At 51.2% G+C, this 26,321-nt stretch overlaps 5 protein-coding genes across 5 annotated transcripts; all 5 read right to left on the bottom strand.

Annotated features, from left to right (window-relative positions):
* Nucleotides 1-6,448: 6,448 nt before the first annotated feature.
* Nucleotides 6,449-8,425, bottom strand: LOC100906700 (uncharacterized). The gene is made up of 6 exons (XM_003742756.2): nucleotides 8,264-8,425; nucleotides 7,981-8,188; nucleotides 7,668-7,870; nucleotides 7,376-7,582; nucleotides 7,163-7,219; nucleotides 6,449-7,026 (listed from the first exon to the last, which is right to left on the bottom strand). Exons 2-6 carry the CDS (start codon nucleotides 8,186-8,188, stop codon nucleotides 6,634-6,636), a joined length of 1,068 nt encoding a protein of 355 aa, XP_003742804.1. The 5' UTR covers nucleotides 8,264-8,425; the 3' UTR covers nucleotides 6,449-6,633.
* Nucleotides 8,426-9,227: 802 nt separating this feature from the next.
* Nucleotides 9,228-11,189, bottom strand: LOC100906845 (uncharacterized). The gene is made up of 5 exons (XM_003742757.1): nucleotides 10,945-11,189; nucleotides 10,625-10,827; nucleotides 10,237-10,443; nucleotides 10,057-10,113; nucleotides 9,228-9,928 (listed from the first exon to the last, which is right to left on the bottom strand). Exons 1-5 carry the CDS (start codon nucleotides 11,084-11,086, stop codon nucleotides 9,494-9,496), a joined length of 1,044 nt encoding a protein of 347 aa, XP_003742805.1. The 5' UTR covers nucleotides 11,087-11,189; the 3' UTR covers nucleotides 9,228-9,493.
* A 1,515-nt stretch (nucleotides 11,190-12,704) lies between these two features.
* On the bottom strand, nucleotides 12,705-14,207 carry LOC100906992 (uncharacterized). The gene is made up of 5 exons (XM_018639333.1): nucleotides 14,181-14,207; nucleotides 13,988-14,085; nucleotides 13,580-13,782; nucleotides 13,261-13,479; nucleotides 12,705-13,103 (listed from the first exon to the last, which is right to left on the bottom strand). The coding sequence occupies exons 2-5, from the start codon at nucleotides 14,082-14,084 to the stop codon at nucleotides 13,062-13,064; spliced, it is 561 nt and encodes a 186-aa protein (XP_018494849.1). The 5' UTR covers nucleotide 14,085; nucleotides 14,181-14,207; the 3' UTR covers nucleotides 12,705-13,061.
* A 536-nt stretch (nucleotides 14,208-14,743) lies between these two features.
* On the bottom strand, nucleotides 14,744-16,818 carry LOC100901208 (uncharacterized). Its single transcript, XM_003742798.2, has 7 exons — nucleotides 16,684-16,818; nucleotides 16,347-16,443; nucleotides 16,149-16,247; nucleotides 15,845-16,032; nucleotides 15,463-15,687; nucleotides 15,335-15,373; nucleotides 14,744-15,181 (listed from the first exon to the last, which is right to left on the bottom strand). The coding sequence occupies exons 2-7, from the start codon at nucleotides 16,441-16,443 to the stop codon at nucleotides 14,744-14,746; spliced, it is 1,086 nt and encodes a 361-aa protein (XP_003742846.1). The 5' UTR covers nucleotides 16,684-16,818.
* Nucleotides 16,819-22,579: 5,761 nt separating this feature from the next.
* On the bottom strand, nucleotides 22,580-24,694 carry LOC100907138 (uncharacterized). The gene is made up of 7 exons (XM_003742759.2): nucleotides 24,602-24,694; nucleotides 24,225-24,324; nucleotides 24,040-24,135; nucleotides 23,839-23,944; nucleotides 23,660-23,738; nucleotides 23,340-23,567; nucleotides 22,580-23,201 (listed from the first exon to the last, which is right to left on the bottom strand). Exons 2-7 carry the CDS (start codon nucleotides 24,322-24,324, stop codon nucleotides 22,935-22,937), a joined length of 876 nt encoding a protein of 291 aa, XP_003742807.1. The 5' UTR covers nucleotides 24,602-24,694; the 3' UTR covers nucleotides 22,580-22,934.
* Between the last annotated feature and the right edge of the window lie 1,627 nt (nucleotides 24,695-26,321).

The following is a 26,321-nucleotide window of genomic DNA, read 5'->3' on the forward strand; positions in this document are numbered from 1 at the left end:
TTCAGGCGAACGACAATCACCGCAGATCCGTGGGAGATCAATGAAAGACTCGTGCAATCGAATGGAGCTCGTCGGGGAAGATTCGCCGTCATCACGACTCGTGGTTGATCAGAAATTGCGATCTCAAAGAATACATCGTCATATCAGCTCCTCGGTCGTCTTCGCGACTTCCTCCTCGCGCTTCGGAATTCATTGTTCGCTCCCCGGATCTGATTTTCGCTCCTGGTTTCGTTTTGGATCTCGAGTCTCCTTGACCGATGATGGAATCGGCTTCGCTCCATCGTGATGTTTCGCCCCGATTCCGCGAGGGGATTCTCCTCATCAGCACGACGTTTTCTTCAAGGAATGCCCCTTATTTGTGGGGAATCACAGAGCTTCTCGGACGTGTCACGCTCTCCCGAGGAAGTCTACGAGAGCGTGAATGTCGTGACAGGGAAGCACAAGGAGTGGTGGCATCAATCGTGCTGAACGTTGCTCGGCGGCGCAAACGTCCGTAGATAACGTGCGCGATCCTCGAAGAGGTCATACAATCAGAAAATGAGCGGCACGACGCCGGAGACTTTTAACGGAGAGAGTCCTAGGCGCTTTCGGCCACAAGTCGTAGCCAAGAAACTTCTCGCTGGCAACATGGGTTCCTCAACTCCAGGGGAAGGGGGGTTTTAATGAGAATTTCTCTTAGAGATTTTTCTGACTGCACCACTGCTTTCAGTCACGAAGGGCACGACCGCATCCGTCCAGCAGAAGAGAATCCGCTGGTCGTCTGAGAACTTGCTCTTCGCATACGATCTCCTCCGCTACAGACATTTCCTGTTCGAGAACAGCGGCACCGTCTCGGCGGGGTCAACCGATTGCAAGAGCTTTGAGCCTCCTTGTGGAAGGAGCTCTTGGAAATTGTTCCCCAATCGATTCGCACAGGGGTTCCTTCTCCGAATCAAATCGTGTAGGTTTGTTGACTAAATCATGGACGGGAGGCATCTTTTTGTACTCTATTCAAATAATGTGAATGTTCAAGACGTTGAGCGATCCGAGCGCGATATCTGTGGGCAGGGAACGGAAAATCGAGAGGAGATTGAATTGATGGTATCTTCGAATTGCCCCGCGAGACGATCCACATTACAAGGTTATCTTCCCTTCTAAAGCGTGCGAATGATGGAGAGTCTTCGAGGGAGCTTTATGATTTCCTTAGTCCGCAGTCGCATCCGAGTTATTGTGATCCGAGTTGCACCCACGCCAATGAGCTCCTACTAACCCGGATGCGCCCACGCCGGCTCGTAATCGAACGATGACAAATGACCGCGGCATCTCCTTTGTGAATGACGATTTTCACCCGCGCTTGAATTTATCCCCGCCTTCGAATACGTATCTCCCTATGAGCATCCACATTCATCTCGCATGATTCAAAAATGATTCGAGAGCTTCAGAAACTCTTCTCCGTATGGCTACAAGCCACAGCACTCGGGTACGTCAGATCGAGCCCGTATAAGGTCGTTGACCTTTATTTCCCGCTTGCGTGTGAGGGAGCAAAGCGTAATTCTCCGAGAAAGGGAGCGGAGCGTAATTCTCTGAGAAAGAGCAGGAGCCGGGCGATTGGGGGTATCGTTCTTCCTCGGGGTCGTTACGATTGAGGGTTTCCTTCCAGCGACAACGATGGGAACGTGTCTCCTTCACAACGTATTCGTCGCTCCTCGTTCCTCTTTTCTGTCGCGAGGATTCATGGACTTCCTAGCTGAGCCCTTAGGGGAACCTCTTCCCTTTCAGGACCTCCGATAGACAGAAAGTTCCATGAGGCATGGGAGTCTGCTCATCGATGCTCAGACGAGCTCCGCGTGATCGATAAATATGCCCTCTTGACCGTGTTCGGTCTAGCTACGGGGAAAATAGAAACATGAACTACCGCACTGAACATATTCACCGCTTATCCGCATCTCGAATCTCCCAGATCTCGACTTGATGGATTTCCGATAGCGGAAGGGAGCTTCGTACGGGGCGCCGCCGCAGAGGCCACGCCTCGGACCCACGGCGCAAACTTAGATCCAGGTTACACGGGTGGACCTGATTCCACCGACGCGAGCTTTTGTCGGAGACGGACCGCCGTTTATTTCCTGCTGCCTGTTCGTCCTTTTCGTTCGATCCTCCTTCTCTCGATCGCCCCCGATCGGAATCCCCCCTATATCGAGGTTTCTATTATAAATACAATCAACCAGCGGCCAATAGGGTGTCCGTCTGATTCTCTGCGAACAAATCGACTGACTTCGATGCTTAGATCCTGATTCGAGAAACAATTGCATCCGATGAGACAGCAGATGGGCTGTTCCCCCATGGGGAAAGAAGTCGTTCAGGAGGAAAGTGGCGTCTACTCAATGGCGTCTTGCTAAAAATGTTCGCAGCCAAAAAGTGAAATCCTCCCTTTAAAGCAGTGAACGATGCGGCTATCACACGAGACTCGCATCTTTCCATTACGGCTCGAGATTCGTTCCGCATTTCGCTGGTTTCGGCAAAACAGAACTCGGCATCCGAAGAGTAGTCGGGAAATAGCGAAGCATACGATGTGAGTAACAGCGACGGCGGCAGCATCAGCCAGGGCCCGATGTTCCTCCTCTTCCTCCCTCTTCCTTTATTTCTTCTTCTCGTTGTTGTTCCATGGAGCTTTCTGTTTTCTATGCTCCTTATTCGTGCTCCTCTGCCTTTGGCGATTTGTAACAATTTTCATAGCGGAGCCCTACAGTCTCCCGCCATCCCCGAATATTTTGAGCAGATGCTCCAGCAGGCAAACTGCCCTCCCGTCGGACGGCAAAGTTGGCAGACATGCTCTCTACGGAGCGTTTTGCCGATAGACATCTTAGGCTCTCGGAATAATTATTGTGGCTCCCGGCGAAATCTCACTCGATTCGATATCGCGCTCGATAGTCCACATGGCAGATCACTTTCCGGGTTGACGGTCCCTCGTCTGTCTCGGGAAACAAAGAATATTTCTAGTACGTTCCTTTCTGACCCTTTTGCGTTCCGTGTCTCAATGAGGCAGAAGAATGTCCTCGGGTATCTTGTCATCATTGCCATTTTCGGCTCGGTGGTGAGTACAGTACTGTCAAAGGATAAGCACCTGGAATGAAATCGCCTAAACGGCTTCTTTCCGTTGAACAAGAGGATAGAGAGTGCGCCAAGGGTTTCTATGGGATTAAATTCGAGAACTTTCCGGATCGACGTGCTAAGCCGTCGACAGGAGGAAAAAAACAGTTGGGGTATCGCTTAGACCTTTTCTAAAATGTAGTTACGGTGAGATCCGGGAAGCTAAGTCGGTGCGGTTCGGATCCCCGCACGGAACTGCCGCCGGGCGCCGCCGGAGAGATTTTACGACGCTCTCTGCGAAATCGCTCAATCGTTTCAGCGACAACTCAGGCTGTCAGATACAGCCAGCCAGTGAGCCCGCCTGCCTAACTAGCGGCGGGGATGGCATTGCACTTGCGATAGTCTTCCCGGCGAGAGAATACGAGAGCGTTGACACACTTAACACAACGAAACGGTCGGAGTCTTCACTCCCGCTAATGCCTGCCGGTGCCGTCGACGCCCCGCCCCCGCCGGTTTTGCCTCTCGTTCGCTCGTCGTCGCCGTGATTGCTTGTCTACCCAACGAGAGAATAGACAGCCGACAGCTATGGAAACGCACTCCCTCATTCGGCTCGTGACAAAAGGGATGCGCCCGTGAGTGGGCATTGAAAGAACGAAATCTTGGATAATTGGCGTGGCACATACGCGAAAATGACGAGAGAGGCTTCGTTCCACTTCTTGTTTGTGACTTCCACGAGCGTCGAAGATGCGTGTCACGTGTCGCAGCGGTATCAGGAAGTCAACCACAGAGTTTATTTTTGACCAGCACGGAGCTCGCTTCCTGAGCTCATTGCACCCTGAGCGGGTCACGCTGGATCTCCAGGGATTCGTTCTATGTTTTTATCCAGGATTTTAAATGGGTCGAACTTCGACCGCTGTCGTTCGTAACGAGTTTGAGTCGATCCCATGAGCGAACTCGCGGTTGCGTGAATGGGTCGGTCGGAGCTCGTCCAGAGTCCGAGCTTAGTCGGCAATCATCGAAATTCACGAGGCACTCTGTGACGCTCGGGGCGCAACGATCGATTTCCTGGAGCGGAGCTCGCGAGTACATCGGTCGTGTTTCGAAGCCTTTCAAAAACGCCGAGAACCCGCTTCGTGGTCCCTTGCCAAAGACAAGTGCTCCTTGTCTCTCGCTGCGATTCTACCGGGTATGTTCCCCCAGAGAAATACCTGCTTCTGCGGAAACAGTCGAAGCGGGTAATGATGCTTTGGGGACTTTCTACGCGCACAGAGAGGCAATCAGTGCTGTCAAACGGCGAACTATGGATGGTATCGCATTTTAGACGAGGACATCCGGTGCGAATGTGGGCTACTCATTTTCTCGATTCGACTCGTTGATTGGCGGGATTTCATTTCCTCTCGAGAGATAACATGAGTTGTGATCGAGAGTGGACAGGAGTTTTTTTTGCACGTAGGGAAATAATTTCAGTGTGGTTCATCGTTTCCAATGATTTCTTCGGGACGACCGGCCTCATGGGAAGTGCTCCCGGCTCGACGTTTCTAATCGGTTCGAGCGAGCGAGCGGGCGGGCGGCTATCTACAAAGATGCACACTTTCGCTTTCGGGCCAGGAAGTTCGCTCCGAGTCGCTTGCGGGTTCCGCCTTTGACAGATTTCAGATTGCATTAGCATCAACCTCAGATGACAATAGCTCTTGGTCCTCGTCAAATATGCTCAGCTCGGCAAAATTCTCAATGAGGCCTCATCTTCCACCCATATCGCCAGAGATCGCGGTGGTGTGGGCGCCCAGGAGCGAACTCTGTTCTTGATCAATCACGGTATGTACCTACTGGAGTGCGCGACTCTGTCTCCGTCGTGCCGTGGTCCTTATCGGAAGTCGAGGCGCACGGGACTCCGATTGCTCCGCGCGCTGAGAAAAGCCCGACGAGATCATTCCCCTGACCGGGATATACTTGGAGTTCATCATCAGACTTCGACGGATCACCGTAGGACCTACTGAATCATGTGGAGCATCACGGCTGTGGCGGCCACGTCGGTTTGGAGCCGTAAATTTTCAAGCCGAGACTTCGATTTCCCTCAGGAGATCTCTCGAAGGAGACTTCGACTCAGATAGGTTTTCAGCTGCTGTGGGAGCAAAATCGATTCCGACGACATTATTTGTTCTCTAGTATACGGGAGTCGAGAGAAAATTCCAATCGGGAGCGGGATAACGAGCCGGGTGGCCTCGAATTCACCTTCCAATTTGCCGGGAGATTTCGGTGACCTTACCCTCAGCACCCAAACTCTCCGGGGCGATTGCTTCCCGTTAAGTTCGAGGTCCGATCGCTCGTGCTTCTTCATGACGGATGCCTCCTTGCAGACCTATACTTTACAGAATATATGCAGACATATACCCTTAGGTACGTATGCGGGCCTGACCTTGACGCAACGACCCACTTCGGACGGAAACTTTCCGGACGGAGCCAGGTTTCGGCGATGCGATAGTTCGGATATCGAATGGAACTACTTGGACACTTCCCACAGACCGGAGGAACTCTAGATCTCCCTGGAGCCCTCACCTGTGCAGCATCTGATCGAGACGGCAAAGGAGGCGAAAGCAAAGAAAATGACCGTCACGCTTCAGGCCCCGCCGCCGAGCAGGACGTCGGAGTGTGCCCCAAACTGCCGCTGAGCTGAGCTACAAGAGCCAGATACTCGGGCACGATAGTTCTCCCGAGTCGGCGCGGCGTTGTCTGCAGGAGCGAACGTTTCCGATCGCGTTGATCGTTTTCCTGAGCGAGATAATTCGCTCTGAGACCCTCGTATAAGTGGAGTGAAGTCAGTTTCAGACGCGACGCTCCCCCGTTGTCGAGATCCTTCAATATTCTACCAGAGAGGCCCGAGAGGTTTCCAGGGGATCCAGAACTTCACACCTCGAACGCGAAGCTCGTAGATTGTCCTGGGCACTAAGCGCCTCCGAACTCCGGTTCCTCTCGTCCAATTTTTTCGCGCTCGGTGAAAATGCTGTTCATCGCGAGTAAAGAACCGGGGGCTATGTAACCTTTCGGAAGCAGAAGAGTGAGCCTCGCTCCCGGAAAGGGTGGCTCGTAAACAAGTTCAATCTAATTTGGATCATCTTTGCAAACTTTGTTAAGGATAATTTCGGAATTCGGAGTGCTTCGATTTAACGCGCTTTCTCTGAGGGAAGCAGCTTACGGTCTCAGTGCTAACTTCAGCGTAAGCCGGACATCTGGTGGACTCGGCCAATAAGCGAGCCAAACGAGCGGTGACGGAAGAGTACATGCTCTAACTCCATGGAATCGAAGCGCTGATAATTCGCTCACGACCTTTTGAGATCTAATCCCTCTCTCAAAGAAAGCCAAACTCAATATCATCGATATGGTGAGCTCGACGAATTACACCGTCTTTTTTATAGCTCTAGAAATTACGTAAAATGATATGCACAAAAATGATCTTGAATTTTCTGTCTGTTCCGCTTAGAGTTCTCGAAAGCCTCAGTTTGAAGGAATTCATCACAAGGGCAGGATGACTCGGTTCCCGCTAAGATATCAGAAAGAATCAACAGAGTTTTAAGGGTACTGTGTCGGGTGAATACTACGACCATCACAGGCTTTACAACGGGCTTTTTTCGGAGTCGGCCCTGCGGGGTACTCTTCGGCCGATGACGCGCTCCTTTTCCGAGATGATTGGGTCTTCTCTGACGCCGGTTCGTCTGGATCGCGAACTTCTTGGAAGGGATCATTGTTCCAGTCCCAGAGGCCGGCCTGATTCGCAGTGAGACGGGATTCTTTGCGCCCGGCTTCTGCCTCTCGAATCAATTGCATTCGCGACGTTAAGTAGACAATTTTGCAAGCAGCCGAAGGCCAGATGCGACATTCTCCTAGACCTTCCTCTCTCTCCCTATCGGCGATAAATTCTTCCTCGGCGCGACGGAGTTCGACTCTGCAGTTATTGCGCCAGGTCTGTGGGAGTATGAGGTCATTTTCTTAATTGAGTTGGGAGATCGAAGGGTAATCCCTCCGAATTTGAGTCAGAATCGAGTTCAGCTTTTTCGTTCCCCGCAGTATTAGAGAAATCTCCGAGTCAATCCTCACTGACCTCGCACTCTATCCATGTTTCCGCATCAAGGCCCCTTTGCTTGTCCACCTCGGCTTTCTGCAATATGATATTATTGGCAATAGGTGTGAAAGAGTTATTAGTGTTAAGGTGTTGTCAGCGGAGATTCCGGCGTCGGCTCGCAGATTTAGTCGATCAGGCCGAAAGTGGTGACTCCGATCTCCTTGTAGGTCATACCGAGCTCTCTGCTCTTACCACGTGAGCCGCGAATGAAAAGCGTTCCAAACGACTCGGAAGAGAATGCTGGCAGTTATTGCGGCATTCCTGGATCGCTCGCTCGAAATCCGAACTGCCGGTGAAGTACTCTGCTCTCCGGCCATCGAGGGCTTGTAGTGCGCCGTCTTCGAACCATCCACCGTAGTGCTTCTCACCGTGGGTGACGAATGTGGCAAAATACGCAGTCTGCAATCCGCAAGGGGGAATCGAGTCCAGCGAACGATTCTGTTGAGTGCTTCATGTTTGAGATTGACTGGTGGATCTTACTTACTGGTTTACCATTCGATCCGAGCTTACAAAATTCGGAATTCTCGTTCGGGCAGTAGTCGATCATCGCCGGCCACAAGTGTTGCGTTTCACGCGGTGATTTTGGAATATTCATCGGCGCTAAGACAAAACTCCCCGGCGCGAAGCTATCAGCGAATGCTGCGGGCTCTAAATAAATCATGGGAGTGTCAGGACAGCGTTTTCCGACTGGAAGAGAAGAAGAACCGAGTTTCCTCCATGAGCTCGTGCGCTCCGATGCTCACGGCCGACGTTGTCCTGTTTTTGTCTCCTCGAGGAATCAGAATGATTTTGTTTACTTGTTCTGCAATTCCACGGAAGTCCGGCGTACGAGCCCGGATCGATGACAGAAAACGGGAGCATCGTCCCGCAGTCGTCGCATCTGATTGCGAACTCCGAAATGAGATTCTGCCGGCCCAGATCCATGAAATTCTCGACGGCCTCAAAAGCGTTCGAGTGCACGTACTCGACGCGGAGCTCGAACCTATCCCAGTGACGTTGACTCATCTGGAAAAATGGTGAGTTCCCAGCTGGTAGCAAGATTCGAGCAGGACTTCCAGGAAATAGCTATCGGGGACTGACCTTTGCGATGCTGCGTTCGACGCGGGAACGCGGTTTTCTCCTAAATTAGTTTAGCTTTTGAAGCCGGACCTCGCACAGATTTTGCACGCTGGCGATTCGTTCGCTCACCGTGCACGCATGTGTGGACGCACCCTTGTCAAGACTGTGCGGAACGTGACAATCGAATGTTGTCTGTCAGTCGATGTTTACAGCAGTACTCGGGGATGGAAGAATTCCCCCGACGGCCGTGGGTTCGAATATGAACGGGCTCCAAATTTCCTGCGCTAGGGAAGTCACCGTTCTGAGGCTCGATCTGAGGCTCCGGGCTTCCTTCGGATTCTCGTCGATAGTCGAAACGAGGGGGAGGCCGCCGCGGGCGATCCTCTCAGCCGTGGAGCAGAACTCTCCGATGTGATGAACAGTTTTTCTGCTCAGTCAGAAGGATCATCACCTACCGCTCGGGAAGCTGCATTGAGCAACAGGGCGGCCGGCGCATTCCTGCGATCGATCAAGTTGCTGCAACTTTCCTCCTGCACGAATTGATTCTCAATTTACGGGACACGATGAGCCCGGGGGGAAAACGAATATATCGCGGGGAGACGAATACATAAAAACTATTCTCGATTCTGCAGGAAGCCTTACCAATTTATTCGCTTCCCCAGCAGATAGAGACCGATAGGAGGTATGCATGATTAAAAGGATCAAGTCTGCCCTCATGGAATCTCTAGGTTCTCTTCGGAAGCTCCTTCAGGAACCGGGATGCTCCGACGGTCAGCAAGCGCGAGTTCTTCTCTCGACTCTTGAAGTCTAATGACGACGAATGGCTCCTAATAGAATGTATCGAAAGGACGTCGATTGCGTCAGTGATTGCGTCATATGGACCCGCGCAGGTGACAGGTTCCGAAAGGAGGGGACCGATCGCGGCGCTCGGGAGAATGCGGGGTAGCTGGAACGTTCCTAGAGGCATCATTACGAACATAGATACTTAGGCGAAGTCAATCAGCGTCACCGTCTTGAGCTGAATGAACGATATTCTTTAATTACCAGTTCAAAACATTTCACAAGTTGTGCTCTCCACCAATTAATCTAAGTTTGGACGTGTTCGATGAGTCGACCATTCATCAATTCTCCATTTGTAGAAATTCCCCACAAAGTTGAACGTTTCCGCCTCCCGGTAAGATTTCGAAAATTCCCAGTCTATTAGATGAATATGAGTTTGACCTTATATGGTGGCCGAACAAGATCAGCTCTTCAAGTTATGTGGCACTCGGTACCGTCACAAGAAGACCTTTTTGCAGCGGTTTGTGAACTAGATTGGCCTGAGAGGTTCACGCTCCTCTTCCGTGAAGACGGGCCTGCTGTTCCCGACGTGGTCTGAGTTTTAGGCAGTTCCCGGAAGGGATTGTCTCGCCATTCGCAAGCGCTGCTTCGTCTCGATGAGAAAGCTGACCTTATACTCTCTTCGGTGGTGTTTCTGAGCGACTTGTCGGGCCCTTCGTCAGCGGAGGCCTCTCCCCCGCCCGTCAGCTTCTCTCGCAGTACTTGCAGTCGTGATAGCATGTAAGCTATTTTGAATGCAGCCGAAGGCCACACGTGGGGATCGTTCGAATCCTCAGATTCTTCATCGGTGCCGAAAAACTCTTCTCTGGCGAGGCGGAGTTCTCGCCTGCTCTGCGCTTCCCAAGTCTGCGGAATAATCAAGAGATATAAATCCGACCCGAGCACCACCTGGGAAGCAGCTCCTAGCCGAATTCAGCGGAGCTCGAACATCTTCCGAGAAGAAAACGAGCTAAATATCCGACTACTCTACTCACCTCGGGGTCTATGCCCGGGTCGGCACCGTGCGGCACCTCCTTATCAATCTGGTTTTTCTGCAACAGGGAAAGCATTGAGAGCCAAGGGGCTCGAAGCCGGCACATGATAAATTTTGAAACTGAAACCATACTTTGTCAATGAAACTCCGAGAGGCTCAGGAAGTGACTTGGCATACTCACGACGTGAACTACGAAGGAGAAGCGCTCCAGACGACTTGGTAGAGAGGACTCGCATTTGCGGTGACACTTCTGGAGGGCTCGTTGGAATTCAAATGTGCGCTCGATGAGCTCCGTCTTAGGGCTATTAATGGGATGGAGAAGACCTTCCTCGAACCAACCACCGTAAAACTTGTCGCCGTGAGTGACGAAGGTCACGAAATATGAAGTCTGCGAAGCGAAAGCCGAGGTCGTTAACGGCAATCAGTGCACGACCGAAAAGCTGCCCACAGGAGCCAACAACTTGAGTCCGCCCTGGGGGTCTTCGAAAGTCTCACTCATTCCCGAGTATCCGATCAGGAAACCGATGCGGAAGGCTAAGCACGTCTGCTATTTCGATAACAGTACTTACTGGTATTCCGTCCGGTCCAAGCTCACAAAATTTGGAGTTCTCGTCTGTGGAGAAGTCGACCATCGCTGGCCAGAGGTATCTTTCCACACCTGGTGTGACGAACCTCCTTATAGGCGCCAGAACAAAGCTCCCTGGGACAAAACTATCGGCGAATGTTATTGGCTTAGGGAACGATTGCTTATTCTCTGAACAAGTCAGTCCGCCTGAGGAAGAGGAGGGGCTTTGAGTCCAATCGAATCGGTAGGAACCACCGCCGTGTTGCTCTTGCCGAGCACTGGGCTTCTCGGGTACCGACAGTGAATTTTAATAAATCTACCCACATTTCGCGCATGTCGAGGGGAGCTCAAGGAGCGAGCCCGGATCGATAACAAAGCGGCCCGGCAGCATCTTCCCGCAATCGACACATTGAACCGCAAATTCTGAAATGATGAAGCGGGAGTACAGGAGAAATCTCGACGGCATGTCTCAGAATACCTGATGATTCGCTCCCGATCTTACTCTGCCGGAAAAGACTCTTGAAGTTTTCGAAAGCGTCGAAAGCATTCGAGCGCACGAGATCGGCAGCTCGAAGCTCAAATCCATCCCAGAGACTTTCACTCATCTAGAAAAAAAGGAATCCTCAGGGAACGAATCTTTTCCCTCGCAGGACTAGGCCATTTGTAGGATCCGTATCGCACACCTTTATTTCGCTGACACTATGGTGAAGAGCAATTGTTGTTTGAGTTGATTCAGACTTCCAGCTACCACTGCTGAAAGCTATCGGGATCGGATGACAACTTTGCGCGCAAGCGCTTCATGCGCCCGAGTTGCACGCATGTGTGGAAGCAACCAGCTCTAGCTAAATGTGACACGTATCATTCAAGCATTCTTCGGCCATCGCTGTTCATGACCGTGCTCCGAATTGTCGGATCTGCTCAGAGTTGTATCGTCGAACATAATGGAGTTCCAGGATGTCTCAGACTTCGAGCGATTTTTCAACTCTGTCGGGAATCTCCCGCAGAGTTAAATCACGCTGAGCAGGATTTGCCCGCATCACGGATTTGCTCTCTGCGCCCAGCGTTCTTAGTCGCTCCGTCTCAGTGAGCTCTTTTCAAACCGACCGCACGCTCGCACCGATCGCTCACAGAATCTCTAGGATGCAATAGATTCCCATTGGAAATCGACCCCGAAAAAAATAATTGATCCCGATCCGGATGAATTCATACCAAAGCTCCCATCTCCGATTCCGCTCCGGATCTTCAATCACAAAGCTCAGCTATCTTACTACCCGTAGGGTACAGAGACCAGAATTCTTGCAAGTCTCTTCGAGACCACTTTTGCAGGCGGACCGACGCGGAACCTAGCCGTGAGAGCACTCATCGAGCGGGTTTCCACGGATCGTCGGAAGAACGGGACGAAATAGCTCTTTCGAGAACCGCCGCGCCCCCAGAGGAAGAAGAAGCGATACAGAAGAAGCGGGGAATCAAGAAACATGGGAATAATCATCTGACAGTCCCGATCGAGTGTGGGATACGGAAAGTAGGACTCCGCGCGGTCGGAGAACCGAGACTGGACCTTCAATCCCCTCCCGAACGCCGGCCTTCAATCCGGGCCGTCTTCTGGACGAGCGTGCCCTCCCCACGGGCTGGAAGAAACGCGGCTGAGGACGCGCTCGACCATCTGGTCCGTTTCAGCCAGAAGCCTTTTCTGGAATCCGGGAGTACGATCAAAGATGAACCCGGGCGAATCCTGAGGACATGCTCCTTTCGCCAATCTGAATTCATTCCACCTTGTTTCCGTTCAGACGACCGAATCGAAGGCTTCACGAGACTTGCGGCTCACGGCTTTCACGCCAAGCTATGTCAGACCGAGGCCTACCACGACCGCAACGACGGATGTTATTGTGAACGTTGCAAAGCAAGATGCTCCTTGTACCAGGTACAAGATTGTATATATGTGAGTTCGATAGCTGAGCTGGCGAATCGAATTGAGTTATGTACTCCGAAGTTTCATAATCAACCGAGTACCTGTGATGAACTAATAAAAGATTTCACGATAAAAAAAATCGAAGGCTTCAAATAAAGATTGAAGACAAATCAAGCAGTCGACTCTCATGACTTGTATTGTGTTTACCGAGATCTGGTCTATTATGCGATCTTGAGAGAATGTCGAATATAAAAGGGGTCGGAGAACTTCAACTCGGACTCCAGAGGCGGCCCCTGTTTCATCACAAACCCATCGCTCGAATCACCCCACTAATGGTGAAAAGCGATTTTCGGATTACCTAGATAGAAATCTTTTAAAACTCCGCGCAGCGAACAGATAATCCGATCGATAAGCCCGATCAAGCTTCCACGAATATTAAAAATTCAAATTGAATGGAGGATTTGGGAGACTCTTTCTCGATTTCCCAGCCGAACCACTGCTGGGATATCCCTGAACGGCGATGTTGTCAGTCTCAAACAATGACTTCCTGACGACGTATAGCTCTGCTGATTGCCTAGAAGGGAATGATCTGTCTCAGATGCCGAGCGCGAAACACCTTCTCGTCCAACCTAGAGCTCCGAATTTGACAGCAAACTCAGAGCCGCAATCGCAATCGGAACCTCCTACTATATCATTGTGAGATTAGTCAACGGACGGAGAACCGAACTCACCACGAAGGCCAGAAACGAGAGTCTGAGTATTCGGTCCCGTAAGCTCATGAAGACATGCTGTTTAACGTATTCAAAAACTTCCGTGGCAGCATTGATATGCGATGCCTCACAGGCCTGCGGGCAGCTGAGCCAATTGAAGGGTTTAAGGCTCTCAGCGTCTACCCACGAACCGTAGAACGCTTTTCGTTCTACCGTGATGAGCGTGACGAAGTAATACTTCTGGAAAGATCGTCACGATGATAAAGCGGAGTTTCCGTGAGCATGAAATGCCAGGAGTCCCGAGGAATGAGATAGTTATATCACAAGGAAGGCTGCTCACTTTGCTCAACCCAGTTTCGCCGTCTTTTTCCTCCTCGTCCTTCACGTAATGAACATCTGGTCCGGGCGAAAATTCTACGATGGCCGGCCAGTAGAATTTCTTTTCGTCCATCACCACAGGCGCTAGGACCAGGTATCCCGGCCTCACTTCATCCTCCTCCGATGTTTTTCCGGGAAGAATCGGCCGAAGTCGTAAGCCTCCCCCTAAAATAGCGAACTTGTATCGAGGAGAAATCCTATGATCGAGCTCCCTAGCTGGGTCTCAGGCAAAGATTCAATGATTTCCAGAATTTCCAGGAAGAGAACCTTGTCGACGGATTGGCCGAATTAATGAGACGCAAGGAACGACTGAGACTTTGCACGGACCATCAAAAGCCGGAGCCCGAAGAAAGAAAAAAGTGCAACTCACCCGCGAGCTCGCATCCAAGGAACTCATCAAGAGCATTCAGCGACTTGGGATCGAGCTGGGCCTCGGTCAGCTTGGTATAATTCGAGTCCTCGAACATTCTACGCGAAAGTAAGTCTGATAGATTTCCTCGGACTCTCGCTTCGCTCGACGAGTTGTCCAATTTGGGTAGATCACCAGGAAATAATGAACTCACTTCTCGGACTCTGAGCTCTGGAACAATGCAAGAGGGGTTCGGAATCAGGGAAGGTCGGTCACAAACTCCGCTGATTCCAACCGCCAGATGACAACAACTCCTCTGCCATCGGATGTGGCTGGCACGTTGGTGAGTCACCGCGTGCACTTGATGACGTTCTGATCGTCGTGGTCCACGTTGTATTAGTTGGATGGGAGCGACAGGACTCTTGGGGATAAGAGAGAACAGAAGCCTACGAGATGGAGTCCGAGATTGCGGGAAAATCTCTGCGTCAATTAATAAATCTAAGTCGAACGAACCGGCTCCGAACGAGGCTACGGTAAAAGAAAACATGAGCGCTCAGAGAGTGGCCTCCATCGAGACCACGTGTCATGTATTTAATTTCCGTCCGTTTCATTCGTGGCAAACCTTCACGGTGTGATGTGCACATGGTACGAGATTCGTGCGATCGTACTTCATTCATCCAGACAGCTCTCGCACAATGGACACAGATCCATTTCTCCGCGAGTCCGATTATTAGTCTCTCATTGAGGTTTATCTCTGATTTTGGACGCACCGCAAAATCAAATGATTTCATCCGATTTGAAGATGCGAATTTCCTGCAGACCCGCCTTCATCGCGGCCCGGATCGCTGCGCGCTTGGTAACTTCGTGGGCGCCGCATCTCCAGTACTCGGTGGGGTTAGTGAAGGTGTATGGACTCATCGGTACTGCTGGTTGTACGATTTTCGGTGGTGGAGTGTCCTCAGACGCGTGGATATGAGTTTGCCCGGAGGGTAGCTCGTCCCATCGTAGGAAATTGAGCTCTCCGTTCTCTAAAGGTACGGCGCGGTCTGGACGGGATTTCGTAGGCGTTTTCCGTCGGAAAACCGAACCACTCCCACTTGCGTTCGCGTCGGCTGATGCTCCGAGAGTCGAGGTAGACGCTCCCGTGGTCAGGGAAACGTCTTCTCCGGCTTCATAGCGTTGGTAATTACTGGACGTGAATCGCTTGGCCAATCCCTGGGAGAGTTTCCGGGCTCGATCAACCACTATCCCCGACAGCGAGCGTCCACCCTACGCAAGATGGATCGCTTTATATATCGATAATATTGTCGAGACCGAAAATATGCACGTCCATGAGTGCGAGCCGGCTAACTCCTTTGGATTACTCACCGCCTGGTTAGGCCGGTACTTAGCGTGGGTTGATTGCAGCTGGAATAACGAACAATTGCTAAGAGTCATTTTCGGGATACTGCCGCGACTTATGTCTGATTTTACTTGGGAGTTGTTGCGATGCGTACAGCGTGGCACACGAGAGAGAAACGTTCCATTCGTGCCGTGAGGGATCGGGTGTAGTATCTATTCGCTCTGTCGTAGGATGTGTCGAAATGCGGATCATTGACGTTGAGATCTAGATCGATATCCTTAGCGTTCGTGGTGTCGAATGGGACGACAGATTTTGCCGAAAACCAGCCTCCTAGCCTTCTCTGGGTCATGTCGGGAATGAACGACACGTAATAGGCGTACTGAAACGAGAAGACGTCGATACGCTCCGAGAAAAACTTCCATTTCCCCCAGATGCGCAATTTTTCCCTCAAACATTGGACCCTGGCTCTGAGCGTCGCTCGGGATTCTCTTCCCCATGAATTTTATTTTGATGGCCCATCGGGAGCCGATACTCACAGGTTGGCAACAGTGCGAACCTCCGAGTCTGAAAACCGCGAAGTGAGAGGAATCCTCATGGCAGAAATCCACCATGGCCGGCCAGAACCTATTCCAGGTCCTCGGAGCGTACACGAAGCTCCCGGGCACGAGGCCGTCGGCGAAAGCTTCGATCTCATGCTCATCGGGAGTGTCGCAACTCAGACCACCTGATTTCGGAATGGGGAAACAGGGTCTCGGATTCTATCCACCAAGCGAAGGGAAAGAGCAATCAAGCTAGACCACGAGATATGTAATCGAGTAAATCGATCAAATCTCCACAAACTTTGTTCGCATGAGGGTCCGCCGTTGAGGTAGTAGCCCGGGTCGATAAGATCACTATTTTGGCGAATTTTCCCGCAGCAGCTGGTCTTAAACGAGAAACCTGTATGGGAGAAAGCTCGATGAGATGTCGATATAATCAATTAGGCGTCGCGCTATGTCATGGACCATTCTCTGGAATTCTCCGAGATTCGGAACGTACGAGTCGGTGGAGCGTGTAAGTACTCGTATGTTTGGCGTAATGCCTCGTCTGAGATTATGCGAATTACGTCGAGAGACAGAGTTCGATTTATTTCCATCTGAAATGTAAGCCGGCTCAAAGCTCGCATCCAAGCTCGAACGTACGGAACCTGACGAATCAACGATCGCGGACACCGCTGTCAACAGCCGCCTCCACAAACATGCCTCCTCATTACTCATCGGAGGGCTCGTATTTGAAACACTAAGCAAACACCGACAGCGTTTGTTCAAGCCGTACAATCGAATCGTGCGCTTTCGAGTTTCAGACCGGACGAGGATTCGGGGTGAGGAATACTCACCTTAAAAATGAAAATCCCGATGGGTCCGAATACTATGTAATAAATCTATAAAGGCTAAAACGTTACTCCACAAGAACGCTTGACGAGCAATGATTACGGGATTTAATCGTGTCTCCTCACGATGGTCGGCTCCGTCTAAAAGCAACGCGGCCACAGACGTGCATGCTGGTAAACTGCGCAAGTGTACAACCATCTAAAAGTCTCAATATAAAGTAAACAGAGAAGTTTTTCTCCCGTTTGCTCCGCCACGGAGATCCGTCTGAGCTTGGAATATCCCGCTTAATTGGGGACCAGAGCCACTCGGCGGAATCTTATCGTGGGGAACGAGTGGCGAGGCCGTTCCCAGCTCATCCCGATCTCTCGAGCCGCGAGAACGGGAGCATGGGATGGCATATTAACATCCCACAATGGGACAGCATAGGCGCTTCAGCCTTCTGTACGCGGTTTTTCCGTGGATACACAATTTCTGGCAAGTGAGTCGGGAGCCGTATTCGAATCGGAGCAGAATTGTTCAGCCATTGCGATATCACGAGCCGGCGCATGCAGGGAGACGCATTCGTCCGTTGAGGCCAGACTGTATTGTTTGCAGAATTGGCATCAGATCTGCAGGGAGAGGCTGTCCTGTCCAGGGGCTCGTTTTCGAGGAAATCCGATATGCATTCCTGAAGAGCAATATGGATGATTAGGCGGGACGAATGCTCGACTGGAATGCGGGCGAGCGTGGGGCGGGGGAGCGGAGGCTAGAGCAAGAGAAGATCCAAGCAAGAGAAGATCTGTGGCAGTCGTCCATACTTCGCGTTTTTCTGATACCGGAAGCCCCGAGAGGGGTCCCCGCCACTCAAATCTCCCCTCATACTATAAAGGTCCGGTAGACTGTATCAGGATATCCCCGTGGGTCCCAGCCCAAGAGGAAGGGATGGAGATTCGAGAAGATTCTATCCTGGATCCTCCAAATCTCCCCTTGGGTTCTAGACTCCCTTCCGTTCCGTGAACTGATTGAGCTCACAGGGCGACGTGGATGAAGAGATCATTGGGAGCTCCAGGGAGCTGCCGGACCTATCAGCTGTTCACCATGTTCTCCGTCAACTCGAGCAAGCTGCTCGAGAATGCGTGTTTTCGCTCTCAGGGTTCTCCTTTGATCCATGGCGGTGGACTGTTCGCTTGAGCTACCAGGCTCTAATGTTTACATCATTTTCACATTTAGACCAGCGTGTCAGGCATTGAGTCGTGGAAGCCCCTCAATACCCAGGGAAATCATCTCTACGCAGGCATGAGTCGAGAACATGAAACACTATTCGGGCGATTTTCACAAATATCGTTTTTTGCATTTCCACAGCTCGCTCGATTGTTTGCTCTTCCTCGCCAGCCTCCAGGCGTGGCCGCGAGGGAGGCGTCAGAGCCTAGCGTCGCCGTGGTCGGATCCTGCCAGACTTCCCTCGGGGCTACATTTCGCTAAGTGAGATCTTTACGCGATACATCCCAAACCTCAGAGAGAGAAGGACGAATTTTTCGGGACGGATCGGACCCGTTGCAGCCTGTACGTGTTTGTCGCCCGCTCTGGCGTGAGATTCTTCCCAGCCGGGGGGGGTTTTTGTCAGCTCTTTCCCTGGTCTGGGAAGGAGTCCGGGAGACTGTCGGAGACCCAATACGTGAGATGGAGCCTATGGGCATGCGGTCATTTTTCCGTCGCCCCATTACCCCGTCTGATTATGGCTCACTGTGCTGCTCAAGTTTGGAGGGGATCACTGAGTTCTGGAATCACCACTGATAGAGACATCGAGGAAGCATCCGGGAATGTTCGAATGAGGGGTGGTCGAAAACTCTTATTTGCATATGTTTGGTCTCACGATGGGATAGGCGGAATCGAACCTCGGCACATCGGATGGCCGAGCACCTGATCGCTATAGCCGCATGTCCGGCATGTGGAAGAGAAAGTTTCGCAGTCAGCGCGGCAGCCGAGCCCTCGATCCTCTCGATGATGGGAGAGCAGATTGCTGGCGACTGATGGGACCATTCGATTCCACAACACGAAGCATGAGACATTACGAGGCAGTGCCCGGTGTCATGCATTCCGGCTTTTCAGAGGAGCTCTCTACTTCAACGACCGCTGAACTCATTCGTCCTCCAGACGTCGTCGACCTTCAATATAGAGCCTACCGGTCTCACATCGCATTGAATTTTTTCCTATGTGCGTGAATGATGCCGCCCATTCAGAGATCACGTCTGAGCTCAGTTCAGACCGTGTGCGCCGGATGTCTTCATATGGACACGTCGGATATTGCTGTTGGGAGAGACCCACACTCCGAACATCGATTGCTTCTGGGATCACGATTTGGATCTGCGACCGATCGTAGAAGTATTCGAAAACTCATCCGAGTGACGGAGAGCTGATTTTCCTGTTCGGGAAAAATTCCCAGGATAGCATGTCGTTCCACGTGGAGTCAGCCGCGGCGGAGACGACTGATACATTGATCCGGGATCCAATTCTAGTCTATAACGGCTACAAAGGACGATTTGTTCGGTAAGATCTTGGTACGGTGTTGACCATGGGGTTTCTGAAACCAGGTTGTTCCTGTTCGTTGTCCACCGCTCGAGACACGGTCCCGAAGTCGCGTTGCTTTTATCGGAACGTCCGCAAAGTTGGGGACACAGGAGACGAAGTCACGGATTCTGCTTCGGAATCCCCGATCTCATCCAGCGATTTCTAGTTGAACTGATGAATGTGCTCAACAGGCACTAGCGTATCCGATCTCAATAGAATCCATACGCTACAAGGAAATCTCCGGGAGAACTCGATCCCAATGGTCTTCTCTACTCAAAGGGAGCGGGAAGCTCTTCGAAGGACTATCAATTATTTCCTCTCCGCGCTCAAGTAGTAAGCAAATGTTTCCCGCGCTTGAGCTGGCAGTTTCGCACTCGATGGAGCTTGTTGCTGATCACTGATCACAGTCATAGATGAGATTTTTGGAGTTCCAGTTTCTTGATTTGCCTCACCTCGGGGGAGTAGGCGGCGAAGAATTAAATCAGGAAATCAATGCATTGATTGACATGAGTACGATACATGTGGGTTTATTCACGCTCAGACACCGGCACAAAAAATCGATACGAGTGAATAGACCAAAATAAGCCTTCCGACAAAATTCTTCGGACCACACAAATGATTAATCCGCAACTGCTTTAAAAAACTGGCAGAAGGAATTTGATTTGAAAACAAAAAGGAAACGTTATCACAGATTCGAGAAACGGGGCGACCGCTACGAAAAACGTCTGCATGAATAAAGTAGGTAATCCCGCGAACCCTGACTCCGAAACTTGACGTGTATCAATTCAGAACTCTAAGGAGTAGGTTCCCAGTCCATTCGGTGTTCAACGTCCTCGCTTCCGCTGGTTTCCTGGGGAACAACAGAGTAGTAGGAAGTCCTCAATCAGCTTTCCATCTCCATTCCCTAGCAGCGTTTTTAGGACCTAAGCTTGATCGTGAAGAGGATACTCCCGACCGAAGACGAAGGAGCGATGTCCCAGGAGGGGTTGAACGGTCGAATGAAATGCTTGGGGGTGTTTCTCAAACTTTTAGCGACACTATCATCCTTTCCCTCACTCTGCTGAACAGTCTCTCGCAGCCGCCGCGACCATCGTCGATTCAACTACCCCACTTACTTTGAGAATCATTTCGTTCGTGAGCGCGATCCCTCTCAGACGAGCCTGCGAATCAAGGCAATTTCAGAGTCCTCTCCGAGCATGTCCACAAGAAGCATTATCCTTTCTCGACAGGTTTCGTAGGGCCGCTTAATGAAATCAGGGCATCGGAATGAAATGAAATCCGAATCGTAAGCGAATATTCAGAGCCAGTTTACCACGTAGGCGACGAAAGAGTGCTTGAGCAGTCGGTCCCTCAGACTCAACCTCAGAGATCGGTTGCATTGTTGAACCGCTTCTACGTAATGAGAAACTTCAGACGGCGAGTTAGCATGGGACCGGAAGCAGGCCCTGAACGGGAAAATTGAGTGCGCGTTGATCCAGCCACCTAGCCAATGTTCTTTGGTGATGAAGGTGACATAGTACGCCGTCTGAAAATGTTCGGAGCCCAGTCATATCTCTTTCGATATGGTCGACGATCTACCGACAATACGCACGCACCAAGTCGGAACGCGGGGCTTAACGTACGATTGGTGGTCCGCTGTCTGCTCCAAATATTGTAGACGTATACGTTAGTTCTTCGGGACTATCCTCGATGATTGCCGGCCAAAACCTATTCATGATTGGAAATTCTTCATCTCTCGAATCAACTCGTTGAATTGCGATGCGGAAAGTAAAGAATCTCACTACCTGCGCTGGTGGGTATCGTGGATGGCAAGAACCAAGCTTCCCGGGACGAAAGTGTAGCCTGGCGGCGCGGTGGCTGTCGATCCTTTGCAGCATCTTCTATTAACGTGGGGGGGGGGGGGAGATGGATTGTCCGGATTTAGGGGACTGGTACCATGAGAATACCCGAGGATTCCAGACAGAAGAGCTGAACTTCATCCCGGATGTTCTCGGATAAATAGCATACCCGATCTGCATGCGGTTACTCTCACACAGAGACCGTGGGCTGAGACGTACCTCTTGCACAAGAGAAGCGTTCGTAGACAATTTGACCAGGATCAATCAGGTTAGGACAAAGCCTCTCTTTTCCGCAAATGCTGCACGCTACGTAGAGTCCTGATCCAGATAGATTAGCATTAGAGCACTCTCTAATTTTGATCAATAGCAATCGGATCCAGAATCGACTTGTGAGCTCGAGTTCGCACTCGCAAGGTAACTCGTAGCAGCAGTTTCGGCGTCACGGCTGGGACTTCATGCTCGTATCTACTCACCGCGCACCGGAGCGTTCAGCCTGGCGCTCAGGAGCGCGATAGAATCGATGGAGACATCACGCGGGTCGAGAGGAACGATCCTCCCGAGTTGGATCGACGACATCTGATGGCGGATTCAGGAAACGCACTTTACCCTCCGCAAGTTATCGATTTTCACAATCATGAGCTGACTCAATGTTCGATCACCGTTGGACGAGCGCTCGTTCATCGAGTGACTCCCGATCGCTCCAATTCAACGCCTAGAGTTTTGATTCCCTTGTCTTCGATGCAAAGGCCGATGTTCGAATGTTGACTTGTTGAAGTACCTTGTGCGCGCGCCCATACAAACAGCGAAGATGTCGCGTATGTCCAAGGGAGCACGCCTCCGCGACATTCGATATCATGTCTGGAAGATCTTTTGAGAGACACAACAATCACTCAGAGGGGAAACGGAACTCGTTGTCGCTCGTCCGGGACTCCTGACATCTCCAAAGATTGATTCCCTATGAGTGACCTGATTTCTTCCTCATGCATGTCGATCCCTTCCCATGAACTATTTGCCCATCAGGATCCTGTTGCCGAGCATCTGCATTCAGTATCGCAAGGCCTTCGAGGCTCCGTCGGAGCGCTGCGGTAACCGTTATGATGATCAGCAGGTTCCGTATCCGGCCTATGCAAGGGATCGATGATTGACGACCCACGGCTCTCTTGCCGATCCGAGACCTTGAAATTCATCGAGGAGGGAAGGCAGTAAGAGAGGGGGCGAAGCCCCTCTGTAGGGGTCTGACGAGTCCCAGAGCCCTAGAACTGATGTTGAACTCTTGCGACTCTCCGCTCAATGGCTGAGTGCATTGGGAGTCAGACGGCGCTGGGATTGATGACGGCCTCTGAGTCTCGACCTTGGACTTCGAAGCCTACACAACCCACAAGACTACACAAGCCGGTGTAGAGGTCCTCTCGTTCCGATCATTGCTTTCTTGGAATATTATAGCCCCATCGGGATGGGGAGCTGACTGAAATGTGTCTCCTTGGGTATCCAGTGAATCATAGATGAATGGTATCACAACATTTTATTCGCCGCTCGGAACATTGTGGAACAATACGGGGTATCGCAGCTTTTAAATTATCTCCTGCTATCTAATCGAGCTCTCCGCGATTCGAAACACGGATTCGCGATTGCTCATCAATAATTAGATTTAAAACTTTGTCTATCACAACGCTCGACTACGGTTGAGAAACTTGAAACCAATGTTCTCATACTGTTGAGAAACAGCGCGAACGATCACAATCTCGAACTCGCTTCGTGGCCTTGCAAGCATCACAACCTACTCGCCGAAGATATTTTGCACGAGCCGATAAATTAAAAGAGCTTGTCGCAAATCTTCGAGAAATGAACAAAAATAAAATCTTTCAGAATCATCACGAATCTTCGGAGTCGGTAGAGGACTCCTCCTTCGTTGATGATCCGATCCAGTACGATAAGCTTTCGAGGTATCCCGGCCTTTCTCCTCCTCTTGGCTCTTCTTCTTCTTCCCCTTCTTCGGCTCGCCTCTGCACTTTCGGTGGGCCCGCTGGCGACGCGGGGACGTCATCCGCGGAACTTCGTTTCCGGCGCGGTGCGGGTGCATCGGGTACCTTGAAATATGGTTCTGGAGGGGAGCTCAGCTGTATTCTCCGTTCGAAGCACTGAAAGAAGAGAACCTCGGCTTATCCAATAGTCCTGAGCGAGTCCAAATTGCACCGGCCTCAGTCAGTGGTCGATAGACCCTTCTAGGGCAAGGTCTCATCACAAGGTTTTGATTCAATCCGAGTTGAGTGACTTACTGCATAGGCATTGAAAGAAGCTGCCGATAGCCGTTCGGGGAGAGTCTTAGGTACTAGATGAAAAGCCTTCTCAATGGATCGTGTGAACATAGGTGTGCTTTCACCGAGGTTGGGTAGCATGCTTCGCGGCTGCTCGAGAGGGATGACATCTTTTGCTGCGATGAAACCTCCGAGCCATATCCTCCGATTGGCGTCTTGTGGGTAGATAAAAGTGACATACCACGCTCTCTGGGGTCGGGGAATCCAAATTAGAGATTGGCGTAGTAATTAGGCGCATGCATAATAATCGACCAGATTGGTCCAGAGACGGGTCTGCTCACCGGTCTGTATGGGGTTTTTCCGAGAACTAGAAACCTCTCCTCCGAAGAAGGGGGATCTTCGATTATGCCCGGCCAATAGCTGAGATGAGAAAACATTACATGAGCTCGTCATTGAGATGCGATTTTCCCGCAAGTTTTCTCACTGCAGGTGAGATTCGCCGCTACAGATATGAACGTACCCTTGTTCACCGTTCGGTCTGGCAGCGAAGACCAGACTGCCGGGACGGAACAGCGGCGGGGGTCTTGTGGATTTGGGCGTTGCTGGCGTCCTGCAGCGCCTCCGAACTGGAATTCCGCCGATCGAGAGTCAGAATGACTGTTCTCAGAATTCATTTTTCTTAAAACGGGCGAGATTCCCGGTTCCTTCAGGAGTATCTTACCATCTGCACACGTGTAGTCTCGGAACGACAGAACTCCCGGATCATTGACATAGATCCGTCTCTCTGCTCCACAAAATGAACAGTCGAAGAAGAAAGCTGGAAAGACAGAATCTCGCTGAGGAATTCTCGGGAAAGCAGCCCCTGGCAGCGTCTCGGGACGTGATCTCAGGAAACATGTTACTCACTCTCTGGAGGTTGTGCCAGAGACGCTTCGAGCCGCTCAACCGCCCTGTGGTCTAATTCGGAGACTTCCCTCTCTCGGACATCACCAATTATCGTCGACATCTACGGAGGTTCAATGGAGCTGAGAGGAAATCTCCCCAATCCGAAACGAGTGTCAGAGGAAAGAATTGCATCCTCGGGGCGCTCAAGGCCTGCGAGCCCCTGTGAGCGGATGACTCGATCGAGATATTCTCGACGAGCTCCTCCGGTGTTGCCGGAGGGTCCAAGCGACCAGTGATGGAATCAACATTTCGGGCATCGAAGTATGAATCAAGGTGCAACCAGGAATTTCGTCCGAATTCCCTCCTTTTCCGGGGATCAACATACCACTTTTACTCACTTTTCTCGAATATGACCTCCCCGAGCACAACTTAGGGTGTCGACCTCCAACCTCGGCGGCGAGTAGTTCCAATAATCAATGAGTCGAGCGAATCTGCAGAACATGTCGTCCCACCCGTACATGCCGTCGGCGAGCCGTCGACGTGCATATGCGCTGCCGAGCAGCCCTCAGAAGCCCACGGGCGGCAGAAACAGTCGAATATTGCAGCTTTTGGATTGAATCCCATCTTCTCGAAAACATTCCCAGGAGACGGACCGAGGCTCATTCGTAGTAGGATGTTCCCCAGGTGCCTCCATATTGCTCCATCCCGCGGTATAATTTATAGAGTCGAGTATTGTGTTCAGTGCATCGACGTATCGGGTACGGACGAGGCCTTCCAACGGATCACGGACCGCGGATCCGAAACGCAAGAATTCTCCGATTTTCGCGGCTGCAATCGACTGGATTCGCTAAATATTCACATGGATGTGTTCATCGATATACATTGGTGAATGAGAATGTGTGGAATATCATCTCCGAAGCTGCTTAACACCGGTATCCGCGGATACGGGATCCGAAGATGCGCGGGTCTTGAGGAAACTGCGTATCTTTGGAAGGCCTAGGACCGACATCATGATACGGAGCTTTTGCGAATCGAGCTCTGATTGCGGTCGGTGTCTCAAGGATGTTAGGCTATTGCATCCAGAAACGATACTTCTCAGCGCTCAGTCGCTTGAAGTCACGGAGCCTATTCAATGCAAGCAGCAAACGATTCGTAGCTTTGATGTTCCGCCAACATCAGGGTCATGGGGGTCTAGGCTCATTACTCGCCTGCTCTTTCGGATCAAGAGAGTTTTTTCTCTCTTTGGGAGATCGCTCGAGCTCATGATCAGCTCTAAGTTTGAGGGTCGATCTGAATGCGTTCTCTTTTTTCGAACGGCTCTCGAGGTGGAGCGAATGGGAGCTGCTGATAAGAAGGCTGCATGTGAGTCCGGTTTGCACATGGCATAATTTGTACCACCTGGATTACTTCAGCATGGAATAGGGTCGCTTTGAATCCCGAATACTCTGGAAAGCAGGAATTTCTTCATGTCTCTCCGTGAATGAGCCGGCCATTGAAGGCGTCGCTCAACTCGCCGAATTGCTGCGGATTCCATGTTTGACTCTCCATTATCTCGAGAATTCCTGCCGGCATATATACTTGATAGAAATCAATGATTGCTACAGCATGATTTGAGCTTCATCGAGGAATCTGACTGCCTACGCTTCCTGCGTCAAACAGGGTCCCTGAAGGTATCAATACGTGCCCCCTCCCTCGGTTAATTGACTGCCCCCTCCTCGGAGCATTCCTGGACTCGCTATAGGTGGCTGGATAAGAAGGATAAGGACTCCGCCATCGATTCATCGTTCTCTCAGATGCTCTAGCACAACACGCGATAATATTGTGCGGCCCGCTGCCATGCTTCCAGGCTTAAATGCTTTTCTTGTGAACCCGGGGCTCCTCCGTTTGGACATCGAAACGACACGTTCCCGGGAGTAAGGACACCTCCATCAATAAACTGCCGATCCCAGGAAACTGTGCACCCCTGCTCAAGCTCCTCAAATCGGCTGGCGATTGTGCACAGAAGAAGTAGGCGTCCGAAGAAGGCATACCCCGTTTCTACTAACTGAAGGGCATGCTCTCATAACAAGGGCATGCTCCTATTAAGGGCACCCCCTGGGGGCATTGAAAAACAAAAGG

This window comes from Galendromus occidentalis, unplaced genomic scaffold (assembly GCF_000255335.2).
Source record: "Galendromus occidentalis unplaced genomic scaffold, Mocc_1.1 scf7180000077431, whole genome shotgun sequence".
NCBI classification, from domain to species: Eukaryota; Metazoa; Arthropoda; class Arachnida; order Mesostigmata; family Phytoseiidae; genus Galendromus; species Galendromus occidentalis.

What these genes read in the sequence shown, in the direction of transcription:
- LOC100906700 (XM_003742756.2), bottom strand. Translation starts at nt 8,188, where the DNA reads ATGAGTCAACGTCACTGGGATAGGTTCGAGCTCCGCGTCGAGTACGTG. An exon ending in TTTCATTCGCGGCTCACGTG is followed by an intron (nt 7,220 to 7,375) that starts GTAAGAGCAGAG and finishes ATCATATTGCAG; the next exon opens with AAAGCCGAGGTGGACAAGCA. An exon ending in AAACATGGATAGAGTGCGAG is followed by an intron (nt 7,027 to 7,162) that starts GTCAGTGAGGAT and finishes ATACTCCCACAG; the next exon opens with ACCTGGCGCAATAACTGCAG.
- LOC100906845 (XM_003742757.1), bottom strand. Translation starts at nt 11,086, where the DNA reads ATGCCGTCGAGATTTCTCCTGTACTCCCGCTTCATCATTTCAGAATTT. An exon ending in CCCCTCGACATGCGCGAAAT is followed by an intron (nt 10,828 to 10,944) that starts GTGGGTAGATTT and finishes CCTCTTCCTCAG; the next exon opens with GCGGACTGACTTGTTCAGAG. An exon ending in TTGGACCGGACGGAATACCA is followed by an intron (nt 10,444 to 10,624) that starts GTAAGTACTGTT and finishes TTCGCTTCGCAG; the next exon opens with ACTTCATATTTCGTGACCTT.
- LOC100906992 (XM_018639333.1), bottom strand. Translation starts at nt 14,084, where the DNA reads ATGTTCGAGGACTCGAATTATACCAAGCTGACCGAGGCCCAGCTCGAT. An exon ending in CCTTGGATGCGAGCTCGCGG is followed by an intron (nt 13,783 to 13,987) that starts GTGAGTTGCACT and finishes TCGCTATTTTAG; the next exon opens with GGGGAGGCTTACGACTTCGG. An exon ending in TCTCGTTTCTGGCCTTCGTG is followed by an intron (nt 13,104 to 13,260) that starts GTGAGTTCGGTT and finishes ATTCCCTTCTAG; the next exon opens with GCAATCAGCAGAGCTATACG.
- LOC100901208 (XM_003742798.2), bottom strand. Translation starts at nt 16,443, where the DNA reads ATGGAAATAAATCGAACTCTGTCTCTCGACGTAATTCGCATAATCTCA. An exon ending in CGGACCCTCATGCGAACAAA is followed by an intron (nt 16,033 to 16,148) that starts GTTTGTGGAGAT and finishes TTCCGAAATCAG; the next exon opens with GTGGTCTGAGTTGCGACACT. An exon ending in GTTCGCACTGTTGCCAACCT is followed by an intron (nt 15,688 to 15,844) that starts GTGAGTATCGGC and finishes TTCTCGTTTCAG; the next exon opens with TACGCCTATTACGTGTCGTT.
- LOC100907138 (XM_003742759.2), bottom strand. Translation starts at nt 24,324, where the DNA reads ATGTCGACGATAATTGGTGATGTCCGAGAGAGGGAAGTCTCCGAATTA. An exon ending in TCTGGCACAACCTCCAGAGA is followed by an intron (nt 24,136 to 24,224) that starts GTGAGTAACATG and finishes CTGTCTTTCCAG; the next exon opens with CTTTCTTCTTCGACTGTTCA. An exon ending in AGACCGAACGGTGAACAAGG is followed by an intron (nt 23,739 to 23,838) that starts GTACGTTCATAT and finishes TTCTCATCTCAG; the next exon opens with CTATTGGCCGGGCATAATCG.